Below are 12,598 nucleotides of genomic sequence, written 5' to 3' on the forward strand. Positions count from 1 at the left end.
AGCGTGCCCCAGTCTGACATTTCGCTGAAAACAAGAACATTTTCCACCCGGACGACTTATACTGTAGCACGCCGGCAAACCTGAAAACACAACTCACACATGCCGTGACATTAGAAAGTGGTTAATGAGACATTAGTAGTATGTAGTGTTCAGTAATGAACATGTTAGAAGCGTCAAACAGAGCAGATGTGTCAGAGAAACCTCCGCCTCCGAACTGGATCCTTCAGCACCCAACAGTGAGTGTGAGAGCACCTCTGCGTTGCCTTCAGAGGTCTGATGCTAAATTAATCAATAACCAGTGTTTCTTTCTTGTTTCAGTATCAGCAAATGAAGAGTCTGGAGGTTGAGGACAGTGCACAAGTACACGTAGCTTTCCTCGTGTACATGGATCTTACTGAAGGTGAGTTTGACATGATTTTTTAAGAGTTTAGAATGAGTTATTACTTTTTTTTGTCTGTTTGTGTGTCATGCAGAGACGGGGTCATCTAACATGGAAATAGCCTGAATGTATTTATTTATTATTTATTTTTACATGAATCAGTTGTGCTTTAAGAACGATCAGCTGTGTTTACTGTGCATTTTTATCTCCCATCATTATAGTTTAAATGCTGCTTCAACACTTAATAGATAATTATGTTGAAGAAATAAGAAACCCATTACTTTCAATGTAATTGATCTAATCTTCTAGTCTTGAGTAATTTATCGTAACTTATTTTATTTGTCTTTAAACTTCCAAAAAGTTAAATATGTTGTATGTCAAGAGAAAAAGACAAACACATGTTCTAAACAGTAAACGGTGAATCAGTCAAAGTCCTACATACCTGTAATAACCTTTGAAGGTCGCACTACAGTTAGCCATCTACTCAGCTAGGCTACCACTCTCTCACTCTTACACTGTGTTTCTTGTGTTTCTTGTGCTCCGTAGTGCGTCAATGGAAAGAGGTGTCTTGTGTCAAGAGTCCTGAGCTGCAGTTAGTTTTGCTGGAAGGGAGGGAGAAGGAAGGAGCACCCATCCAGACAATTCTTCCACTGCCTGCTCACCGATCTCTGAGCCACAAAAGGTAAGGAGACACTGGAGAAGCACTCAAACGTTCTGCTACCCTCCTTCTTTTGGTTTAAAGCGCCCATATTATGCTCATTTTCAGGTTCATAATTGTATTTTGAGGTTGTACCAGAATAGGTTTACATGGTTTAATAAAAAAAAAACACTATATATTTGTTGTACTGCACATTGCTGCAGCTCCTCTTTTCACCCTGTGTGTTCAGGTCTCTGTTTTAGCTACAGAGTGAGACATCTCACTTCTGTACTATCTTTGTTGCGATTCGCACATGTGCGGTAGCTAGGTAAGGATCACATCAGCTAGCTATCTGTTTCTCTAACTTCAGTTAGTACAAGGCAGGATTAGCCGAGAGACTTCTTCTAAACGAGGGTGCACTTCCAACTTTGCTTGGAATACCTGCAGAACAGGGACATGTAAGTAGTTCTTTTGTAGATTATGTAGCCCCCTCGTTTCAGCCAGTGACGTAGAAAACCCTGCAGATTTTGAACAGCTCACCCGGAGACTGAAGGCAGGTTACATTCAGAAACCCATATCTCACTCAAAACAGCATGGATGTTGTTTTTTTTCCAAGTTTGTATGCGTGTGGAAGCACCAGAGACACAAAATAACACACCCCAAATCCCAGAAAAAGTGATTTTTTTCATAATATGGGCACTTTAAAGACTTTTACTATCACACATTGTCTTCCCAAACTTACAGCTTTCTCCTCTCTGCTGTGCAGCATACGTCAGGTGCTGGACAGAGGCTTTCCCATGCTGTTGTGTGCAGTAGCTTCTGACTCCACCCTTGTCTACCAGAGGATGACTGATGGGTTGGTGACACCGGACCCTCCCGCTGGCCCCTTCCAGGATTTGGGACGCCGGCAGCACCGGAAGAGACGGCAGAAGCACTGACCAGCTGGAATGAGAAGACACCTTGGTGTTGTTGGTGAAACATAGAAGAGCAGGATGGGACAGGCAGTTGGGTCTGTTTGTGTAAGCCGCTCCTTAAAAAAAAAAATATAAAGGTGTACTGAGAACATCGCAGCAGGTGCAAATGGTCTGAACCACAGTGCCCTTCTAGATGCTCTCAGTAAGAAACAACCAGCTGCATCCAACCAGTGAAGTCGAGTGCAGTGGTTCCCAATGTTTTGGCTTGTGACTCCTTAAAACTTTTGACCCAGTATGTGGTTACATGCTTTCCTCAAAACCTTCATGCTGGACCTGATGAGTTGGATCCCAGGGCATAAACAATTTGTTTTGGATACACCACTACTAGAGCCTGACTGATACTTGATTTTTGAGGCTGATACAAATATTGGTATTTGGAAGTTCAAAAAATGTATTGATTATTAAGACATACTTCTTATTATCATAAAGATTTTTTTGTATTTTATTTTGTTAGTTCCTTTAAAGGTGCTGTACTCGATATCCAGCACATTGTTATAGCAGCAAACAAATATTTTCTATGTAAAAATATAGTGGCGTAATGGCATCCTGAGCAGAGAATGAAGTCACACTCCCTCAGTGTGTGTTGTAATCCGAGCTTCTCTGTTCTTTGTTTTTTTTAATATTTATAGCCTATATATATATATATGCACGTGCATGTGAGTTCCTTGTGCGTCGGTATCAGACGCAGAGGGCCGCTAGAAAGCCTATTTGACGAGTGGGGGAACGCTCTGTGGTAATGGCTGCAATGGTATGAGGGTTGGAAGTAACAAATATTAGTTGATAAAAATGGCGGTGATGCAAATGCGTGTTGAAAAAGTGAGTTTTAGATTATCAAGTGGTTTGATTCATTTAAAGCCGATTTGATAAAAACATTGTGTTAATGTGTGACTTTGGTGAATCCTGGCTAACCCTTTAAAACATCAAAGTCACACAATAACACTCACTAACTAACCGATCGAGGCAGTGGTAGACCAGCATCTCCCGTGTTCTGCAAGGTAAAAGTACTGTTTTTGTCGAAGGAGTCTGGTGGCTTTGAATAGTGCATAGATAGATATAATGGCTCCAGTTCCCTATCAGAAAGGGCTGTTTGACAACAATTTAAAGCGGTGAAAATATTCTAAATATAGCGTAGACTTAAAGGGGTAATAGAATGATTATATAGGGTATTTCACACTGTTCCTTAAGGTCTCCTAATAGGGTATGTAACATTGGTTGGGCTGAAAATTGCCCGAATGCTATTTTATTAGGTCCTTAACTACCCTGTGAACATGGCTCTATTTGGAACAAGAGCTTTTCTTCCAAATATGGTATGCTCATGAATATTTAGATGAGCTGCGCGCTGATTGGTTTGAGCGAACCCCATAGAAACACATTGGAGACGAGACAGCAGGTCTCATATTTCAGACACTGCAAAGTTATACATTGTTTGTCGGGCTATTTCGTTATTAAATTCACTTCTGAGACTTTTCTATGCGAGAAATCAACTATATAAAGCTCAAATATGGGCCATTTTACGAAAATTGATGGCTAATTGCAAATTTGGTAAGACGTGTTGGATTTTAGGAGCTCCACACAGTCTGACGAGAAAACGGCAACCTCCATACCCAGTGAAAGTCACCGTTTCTCGGCTACTGGACTACTGGAGCTCGGGGCTCCACTGGCTGGCTGCCAGCTGCCGGCATAACTAGAGTATATTTAGTTTGAATATCGTCACGCCACTTATATAACATATACCCCAAGGTCTTATAAAGCTAACAATGGTGTCCGATTTCAATTTAATGCATTTTTGTGAACATTAGGGATTTCGTTAGCTGCTACTGTCCCTTCAATCCTATGTGTACAGCTCGCGGCTAGCTAGTTAGCTTCACTTTCGGCATAATTAAAGTCTATTTACAGTTTGAATTTCGTCACACCACTTATATAACATATACCCCAAGGTCTTATAAAGCTAACTATGGTGTCCGATTTCAATTTAATGCATTTTTGTGAACATTAGGGATTTCGTTAGCTGCTACTGTCCCTTCAATCCTATGAATCCGGCTAGCTGCAGGCCCTGGAGTTCCATCAGGGCCTCGGCATTTTGTAGTCCAGTAACCCAGAACCGGTGACTTTGCGCCGTGGGCTTCCCTTCGTGACGGAGATCCAGCTAGCTCACAGCGAGTCTATGAAGTTGGACACGCCGGGCGGCGAGGCAGCACCGACTGCTGTCACGTAGCCTGCTGAGCTCCTGCTGAACTGCGACACACAGTCGGACAAAATTTGCAATTAGCCATTCATTTTCGTAAAACGGCCCATATTTGACCTCTACATAGTTGATTTCTCGCATAAAAAAGTCTCAGAAGTGAATTTAGTAATTAAATAACGGACCTCTGGAGATCTGCATGACCTAGCTAGATTTAGAAGACTAAGCTGACCTCAGGTCAGTGGTGGAGCCTATGCAAATGTTGGGGCATGACAAAGACTAGGAGTTGGGATGCTTACGTCAGCTTCTAGCTTTGTTGAGATTCGCCCGTTTTCAGCGGCAGTTTCAAAATGTGAGATTTGCAGAGGATAGGGGTATCAATGGGATTTTGAGCTTCTATATATGTCCTATTTACCCACCGAACTGTCGTTATTCAACTATGACAAGGTAAAATCGGTTTTGCATTCTATCACCCCTTTAAACTGATATAACATTTTTTATATGGGCCTTTTTTAGGTGGCTAAAATACATTTTGCTGCTGCCCCCGGCCACAGCCGTACATTGCTTAGCTTCTGTGTCAGGACTGTCGCCTGCTTCTCCAAACTAGGGGCGTACTGATCACAATTTACTGTAGGTAATACACTGACTATGGATAAGTACCTCATACAACCACATACCACTTCAAAATATCTGAACTATCCCTTTAATATCTCTATAAGCTAAACATTGTCAGATAATATCAGACACACCAGTGTGTCACTTGGGCTCTAATTCCTAACTGCATTGAGCTGTCTTTTAATAATCTTATCCAATTCACGTTTTCATGAGTGCCGTTGCTGATACAAGTTTTATTATGAATTAGTATGTGGTGCAGCATATTTAATACCATTTGTTAACGCAGTAATTGTATTAATGTATTCATTTGAATCATACAACTGGCTGAGCTGCAATGAGTATACTGTTGACTAAATGATTCATCCAGCAGGTTGTTCTGTCGGCTTTTCTTTAAAGTAACACGATATTGTCAGCTGTGTGGATAGCTTACTGAAAACACTTTTTATTTTTCTAGAAAAACAAAAATTCAACATGGAAAACTGAACACAACAACATAACACTGCGAAATACACAATCAGACTACTATGTGACGTAGCAGCGTCCACCCTGTGGGTTTAACACGGGACAGATACTGAAGCAGGGGACATCGATAGTCCTGCTGTGAGTGCGTTAGTGTCTTTTTAATGGTGCAACAGTGTTTTAATGAGAGGAAGGACTTAACCACATGAGACAAAGATTACAACACTTCAACCCTGAGCCTTATTCAACATAAATACTCTATAATCATAGCAGAAACAGACATGGACAGACAAACACAATGTACTGACCAACGTACTGTAGAAAAGAGGTTCAAACTGTGTCTTGGAATGCAGGAAGTTTCCAACCTGTTGACGGTTCAGGGAGGCATTAAAGGATGAAATATTCAAATATGATGCAGATAGAGACATTATTTTCACTTTGAGTGTCCAACGAGAGCACTGGTTGCTTCTGCTGTTGAAAATGTATATGTGCAACAGCCTGAATGTTTCAAATGTCTATAGGAAGTCTCAGTGACAGCCATGTGTGTATTGACCTTCCAGGACTCATCCAAGAAGGGAAAGAAAAGCAAGTAAAATCCAAAGCTCTGTGTCATCCTGTAATGGCTTCATTAAGGAAGTAAAAACAAATGTTCTCTCCATTTGGAGAACCATGAAAACTTAAAAATACTAAACCCTCTTTGATTTTGGTGGTCCTTTCTCTCTTGGTTGATACATGAGCAGGAACTAAGGTTGTGAGCAAGAGGGCAAAAAGGTGCTTGATTCAAGTCAGTGATCCATTTTTCTCAGGCGTGTACATACAAGGTACAGCCCCCCCCCGCCCCCCCCCCCCCCAACATGGTAACACATGGTACGGCCCATCCGTAACACTGCGACAGTTCTTTCATATTGGGACCAATAGATACACGACCACAGTGCTATGTCATATCGTCCTCCTCTGAGCAGTAGTCCTGGCCCTGTAAACAAAACAGAGATGTTAGTGTACGGTGCCCTTTTTAGTATTATTTGATGGTCTGTATTTTGTATTCCTAAGGCTTAGCCCAATTAAATTAGTATCACAATACGGATATATAGCATGCTAGGGCAAATCTAGTTAAAATCCAATTCATAGTATTAACATTAATAACGAATTAAATTAACTGGGCTCTGCTGTGATGCTTTACATCACACCAAAATGCGTAAAACAAAACCATTTTTTGTTATAGCAAAATATGAACATATATCGTTTGGTTACAAGATAACCTTGGTTCTCTGAGTGAAGAGACTATCTCTCCAGGGCAAGGCCACTCGGTTACCGTTCCAATCAATGTAAATCAGTGAACCCATGCACACCTGGGCCTTTTATGCCCAAGCATGGGCCACATAGTGGTGTGTCTTAAGGTGATATCCACATCAACTGCCCCAGTGGGTCAGTCCCCCGTACATATGGAATATGTAACTCTGTGGAGAGATAGTCTCAATACAATAGAGAACAATACTGTAACATGACACTGAAAGCAGCACAGCAAGTTTAATAAGAGAAAATAAACTCAAAAATCTAAATCAAACTGTATATTTCAAAATCAAACACTTCGGATCAAATAATTTTTAGAGGGAGGCCATTACATCACACAACTACAAAATATTGACGATGAAACAATCAACTCGAAGACTAACTTCCATTGTGGTTTTTGTTGTAAAGATCAAGGTGTTCTTTCTGAGCTCACCACATCACACAGATGTTGAACAATCACACAAAGACAGATTCATTGTGTCAGAGGCCAATTACTGACCATTAGTAGCCTCAAATGCAGCTACAAGACATTGTGCATTTTAACTCACTTCTATCTAAATTAGACAAATGTTGCTCTGTCACTGTTAGCTTCGCTCTCTTCACCTGCACACACACACACACACACACACACACACACACACACACACACACACACACACACACCAAGACTAAACGCAAAACATATTCTCTAGGAGCTATTGAAAGGCATTCTGAGACAAAAACTGCAGGCAGAAACAAAAGCAGAAAAGATAATGCTGGTGTTATTTTATATTTAACAAATACCATTAAAAAACGAACCAACAATGAGTTTTCAATACTTTCTGACTTCCCTGCCCTGTCTGTAGCACTCAGCACCACACAAGTTTATTCCTCCTGAAGACATAAATGTCAAAACAACAATAATAAAAAAGACTAAATAATGTCCCTCAACAGCTGACCACTGTTGGTTTTTAGCAAACATTATTAAATCAGGAGTAAATAGTGCATTTGTTGGGGATTATTTTTAGCAGCGGATAAATACACATTTGGTGCACTAGAGAGTATTTCCGGCAGCAGGACAGTGCCTGTGCTCAATATAATGAAGGAACATGTAACCCAGTGCAACAGTGTGGCTCATTGGTGTGTTTTAACAATAGAGCTTTATGTCACATGGGAATAAGCTACTGTATATCAGGCTTTAGATACACATATATTACTGTTTAGTATAATCAATTCATTGTTGTTATTTGTTTTTTCATGGCATTTGTTGACAATGAGAAAAGTATAGAACAATGCAAGCCTTATTCACAGGATATCACTTAACTGCCCCTGTATGCCATAAAACAATACAACTCATAAAGAGGCCCAGTTTAACTAAACCACTCCTGACCAGATCGAGCCACACTGCAGCACTCAGTAAAACATGTTTTCAACAATACTACTTTAAATAACCCCACAATTGGAAAGCACAGGACACAACAGATTGAGGCTTTTCTTTTTTAAGGTATCATTATGTCATCTCTGCTGTATCCTCACTTGCTACAGATGCAGTGCTGCAGTAATAAGATTAACATCCATTATGTCATTTAGCAGGAGCTTTTTGCAACCACTAAAAAACAGAAAGTAATGCGCCAATGATGGGTTGTCATTTTTTACTTTTTCAATTTTCTCATCCAACATCCTGAAGAATTCTTGTTGACTCTCTGAGGAGTGGATGCTCCTGCAAAGGAAAACGGTACAGCAGATTAGAGCCTTGCAGTATAACTTGGGACATGAAGAAGAGTTTAGATGATCAACAAAATAGACAAACTAGTATAGTCTAATACACAACATATAAATACATATTCATGATATTGTAGCATCATCAGTCCGTGACACTTACAGAATCTTTCCATTTCCGTTTGACCCTGTCTCATCCATGTGTTGACCTTTACCAAGGAGAGCACTTTTCTCCTGCAGGATATTCAAGCAAACAATATTGTGTGGTATTAATACAAAGATATTCTGTTTTTTCCTCATTAATATGCAGATGTATGCAGCACGGTGCTCCAAAATCTGATCAAATGTGTCTGAATACGAAGTTTACTCATTTTGATTACAAAGTGACTATTTGTAAGGGATAAACAGAAGCCATCTTAATATAGAGTACATGTCCCATTCTATTCATAAAAAAAAAAAAATACAAAGAGTACAAAAGAATCACGCACTGTGCTGTCCTGGCCATCCTCGCCTCCCTCTTCTCCACTGATGTACTTGACCTTCTCCACTCCTTTCATCTTGTACTCATCTGTGACAGAGTGGGAGAAAGAGAGGAGCACATCTCTTATTAATACACAACAGCAGAGGATGACCCACACACAGCCGCCCCGATCAGAGCCATCCTCTGGGTTACTCGTTCTCACAGTTAAGTACTTGGCAAAGTAATTATGTGCTTGAGTTCTCACGCTCCAGACTAAATCCTCTCGTAACAATGGTTGGAAAGCTGCAAACACATGAGCTGTCAGCCTGATTCTCCTCTTTTCTCTGCCTCTCCATCTTTTCTCTCACACATGCACAGCCCCCTCCTCGATCTCACTCCCACTCATTTAGAAAGGAGGAAATGAAAATACAGTTACGAACCAGAGTAATAACGGCCTGATGGACTCATACAGTTATAACACATCAGATTAATGCTGTGCAAGTTATTATTGTAGCTCACAGATAGTTGCAGTTTATCATTCCTCCGTAGCAGCTTTAACAACTATGACAATAATAGACATTTGTCTTGCAGGTGATGGTAGCCCCATGAACATATGGCACTGTTTGGCCGTTTGTGTGCACTTGAAATTAAACCTGTGAAAATACTCTTACTGCATGTTGACAGTGCAAGGCGATTTCTTTTTGTACATCCCAGCAGGAACTAATGCTTGCTCATTAGGGCTGGGTATCGTTTAAAAAGTACGATTAACAGTACCCTTAAAGTGATATCGATATCAATAAAGTACTTCATTTGATACCTTTTTTCCATTCAGTTGTGTGAAATGCCACCACCACTCCACCACTTGCTGCTGCGGTAGTGGGCCAATCACATGTTGCATTAAATCACAAAAATGTGGTGAATGGCTGCGTGAAAAACCATACACAGCGATTTTTTTTTTCTAGATCTGGGTTCAAAAAGTATCAAATGTTCGTTTGACTGCAGAAGTTTGGATACTATTCTGTACTGGTTTATTTTGGTATTGTGTACTAATACCCAGCCATACTACTCATAACAGCATTATGTGCTTTTTTGTACTTTCTATACCTAGGGAAAAATTGTGTTTAAAAAATGTATATAAGAGAGCGGACATGAAAATGAAATGGCAACAACTTTGACAATAATTTGTTTTTAGTGATTTTTTTTCAAGCAAAGATGCCAAACAATTACTGGTTTCAGCTTCTCCTGTGTGAGATTTAGGAGCTTTTTAACATAAATATTTGTTCTTGACTCTTGGTCAGATAAAACAATTTGAAAAACAGAAATTTGAAGATGACATCTTAGGCTCTGAGGCATTTGTCACAATGTTCTAGCATTTCATAGACCAAACAATTAGCAAAATGTTCCGCATTAATTGATAGTGAAATGAATTGTTAGTTGCAGTCCTAGACAAGATTTGGTTTTAAAATGATGGTAGCACCTATAGAGCTCTAACTGACCTTTCGTGTGAACCTGCCTTTAATAAAGCACTAATTAATGTTGCCATCATTATCTGAGAGCATCAGGGTCCCTATTCAATACTGCTAACAATTTTCAAAACTCTTGAAAAATGAAGGTATCATCTGTATTATTATTTTTTTTGTTTTTTAAATACCCATATCGATATGAATGTGGCCTAATCTTTAAAGATTCAGGTATTGCAGGCTATGTCATAAAGGAACTCCCATGTCAGCAGTGAATCACATCAATGAATGGTGGTAAATACATCATATTTACCTAAAGGCCAGTCTGATTGATTGATTGATTGATTGAAAACTTTATTGAACAACAATCAACAAGAGGTGTTCAAAAGGATAAAAACACAATAAAGCCCAAAGGCTTGTTTCCATTGTGGTCCTAACCTGAATTAAAGCAAGTATACAGACGTGGATACCACCTGGCACATAGAGGTGCATGGGAACTGTGATCAGTGTGTACAGTAAACAGACTGACCAGAAAGGAGGTCCCCGTTGCTGTAGGCTTTACTCTGGCCCTCCTCGCCGTTGGGCACAGCAGACACCTGCTTGGCAGAGGTGCAGCCCATCTCCTCCTCCTCCTCAGCTGCTCTCCTCCTCACCCCTGAGCATCACAGGAACACCTGGTGGGGGCAGATATGAGGGAGGGATATGTGTAGATCTGGAGTTCACAAACTTATTTTTTAGGGCTGTGCTCGATTGAAGGAATTCGTAGTCGACTAACACTCATTCAATTGTATCGACTAATCGATTAGTTGATTTAATCGACAGATCTGTAAATCTGAGTTTCTCCGCAGAGTCATGCAAAAGCACCACTTTAATTCTTGTGTTTACCAGAGATGTGCTCGTACGTTTCTTGGAAATAAGTCATTCAGCATGAAAAAAGCATACAACATGACTAGTCGACTAAAGAAATCTTAGTTGACTAAGACCAAAACGACGGATTAGTCGACTAATTGACTAAGAGGGGGCAGCCCTATTATTTTTATGAGCAAAGACCCACAAGCAGAAAGCCTCAGATCACAGACAGGCATGTTGATTAAGGTTTTGTCTCTGTGGGAATCTTCTCAGGAGCATCAGTCTTTATTAGAGACACCCAGTGAAGAGTGTGGTCTCTGTAAACAGCATTACCAAAAGAGCTAACCTCTTCAAGAAAAGGAAGTAGGAATTAGCCTTCATTTCGCAAGGGAAGAATTTCCCTGAACTCCAGCTTTGGAATCACTATTTTTTTTCATAATCAATTAGTCATGAAGCGCCCCACCCTAGAATTAAAACACGCGGGCATCACAATATATTCTTGAAAAGACGGTCTAGCCGGGTTGTGAATGCACATACCGGTCTGGGGAAACACCAATCAGAACGTGCGTACGGCGGTGCCAGCTGCACTGCAACAATAAGGCCCTCTCAAGCTAGGATGCCACGGTGCCAAGCCGCCGGGTCATTTCTATTAGCGAATGGGGGTTTTCTGTTGCGCTCAGAGGATTAAACTGAGGCCGCGGACAAGTGATAACATCTCCGCTGTTATATCAGCTTGTAAGAGCCGCAGCAATATGGCTAATGGATAACGATGTGATTTACCAAATCACTCGGTCGAAATGCTGAGTTTTTGAACCCATAAGGCATGGTTGATCCTAAACGCACTGGCCGCACAGCTGAGTCCAGCTGCAGTCAGCTGCTCCGCACACATCACTGATATCCTCCTCATTAGCTTAAATTTGTACATGTATATAGATAAAAACTGCAGCTACAGCCCATAACGGTGCATCACTGTGCCATCATACCATTTTAGGCAAGTGAGAAAAGAAACAAGGGATGTTAGCAGAAAATGCATTCCCTTGCTGCAAAATTTCAACCATCGTCGTCTCATTTCACAACATCGGAGTGAGGGTATAACGATCAGGGTTCAAATCATGGATTCAGGACAACTAGCCTAATAACAAAAGAAGATGCGAAAGGAGCTGGCATCCAACGGCCAACAGGAAACGCTGTGATGATATATCGCAAATACGGAACCAAGTAAACAAACAATAGCGAAATAAACCAAAATAAAGCAAAATTACCTCTCTGGTTTGTCCATGGTTCCTCTGGGTTTAGTTTAGAGAGTCTTCACTCCAGACGGAGGACCCAGACAGACCGCATCTGCACCTCTCGGTTCAATACAGGCATCAGCAGTCGAGATGTAGTCAGTCCGTCTGCAGCTGTCTGGTAGCTCATGGCCTGATAGTCTGTGAAAGTGATGAAATAGCGCCGACCGATTGGAAAATAAAGCAGCCAATCAAACAACAGCTAATGCTAATTTCGAAAATATATATATTTTTTCATAAACTATTATTATTATTCAACACAATAATCCACTTTATTTCCCATACGATTTTTAGAAGCAGCTACCTCTT

The 12,598-nt window shown here is 40.6% G+C and overlaps 2 protein-coding genes across 3 annotated transcripts; one reads left to right on the forward strand and one right to left on the reverse strand.

Annotated features, from left to right (window-relative positions):
- The first annotated feature begins 76 nt into the window (after positions 1–76).
- On the forward strand, positions 77–3,005 carry tsen15 (TSEN15 tRNA splicing endonuclease subunit). Of its 2 annotated transcripts, none has more exons than XM_031294443.2 (4): positions 77–236; positions 319–400; positions 926–1,061; positions 1,761–3,005. In XM_031294443.2, exons 1-4 carry the CDS (start codon positions 156–158, stop codon positions 1,837–1,839), a joined length of 378 nt encoding a protein of 125 aa, XP_031150303.1. In that variant the 5' UTR covers positions 77–155; the 3' UTR covers positions 1,840–3,005. The 2 variants fall into 2 exon arrangements, with proteins under 2 accessions (XP_031150303.1, XP_031150302.1); XM_031294442.2 differs by having other exon boundaries at positions 79–236; positions 1,783–3,005.
- A 2,200-nt stretch (positions 3,006–5,205) lies between these two features.
- Positions 5,206–12,585, reverse strand: zgc:55943 (uncharacterized protein LOC406337 homolog). Its single transcript, XM_031294448.2, has 6 exons — positions 12,266–12,585; positions 10,684–10,828; positions 8,723–8,802; positions 8,398–8,468; positions 8,172–8,235; positions 5,206–6,219 (listed from the first exon to the last, which is right to left on the reverse strand). Exons 2-6 carry the CDS (start codon positions 10,772–10,774, stop codon positions 6,181–6,183), a joined length of 345 nt encoding a protein of 114 aa, XP_031150308.1. The 5' UTR covers positions 10,775–10,828; positions 12,266–12,585; the 3' UTR covers positions 5,206–6,180.
- Positions 12,586–12,598: the final 13 nt, after the last annotated feature.

This window comes from Sander lucioperca, chromosome 9 (assembly GCF_008315115.2).
Source record: "Sander lucioperca isolate FBNREF2018 chromosome 9, SLUC_FBN_1.2, whole genome shotgun sequence".
Lineage (NCBI taxonomy): Eukaryota > Metazoa > Chordata > Actinopteri > Perciformes > Percidae > Sander > Sander lucioperca.

Bases quoted from the DNA above. Each gene is read 5' to 3' on its own strand.
- tsen15 (XM_031294442.2), top strand. From the start codon at position 156: ATGAACATGTTAGAAGCGTCAAACAGAGCAGATGTGTCAGAGAAACCT. The intron at 237-318 runs GTGAGTGTGAGA...TTCTTGTTTCAG, and splicing joins GGATCCTTCAGCACCCAACA to TATCAGCAAATGAAGAGTCT. The intron at 1,062-1,782 runs GTAAGGAGACAC...TCTGCTGTGCAG, and splicing joins CGATCTCTGAGCCACAAAAG to CATACGTCAGGTGCTGGACA.
- zgc:55943 (XM_031294448.2), bottom strand. From the start codon at position 10,774: ATGGGCTGCACCTCTGCCAAGCAGGTGTCTGCTGTGCCCAACGGCGAG. The intron at 8,469-8,722 runs GTGCGTGATTCT...AATATCCTGCAG, and splicing joins AGGATGGCCAGGACAGCACA to GAGAAAAGTGCTCTCCTTGG. The intron at 8,236-8,397 runs GTAAGTGTCACG...TTTCCTTTGCAG, and splicing joins AACGGAAATGGAAAGATTCT to GAGCATCCACTCCTCAGAGA.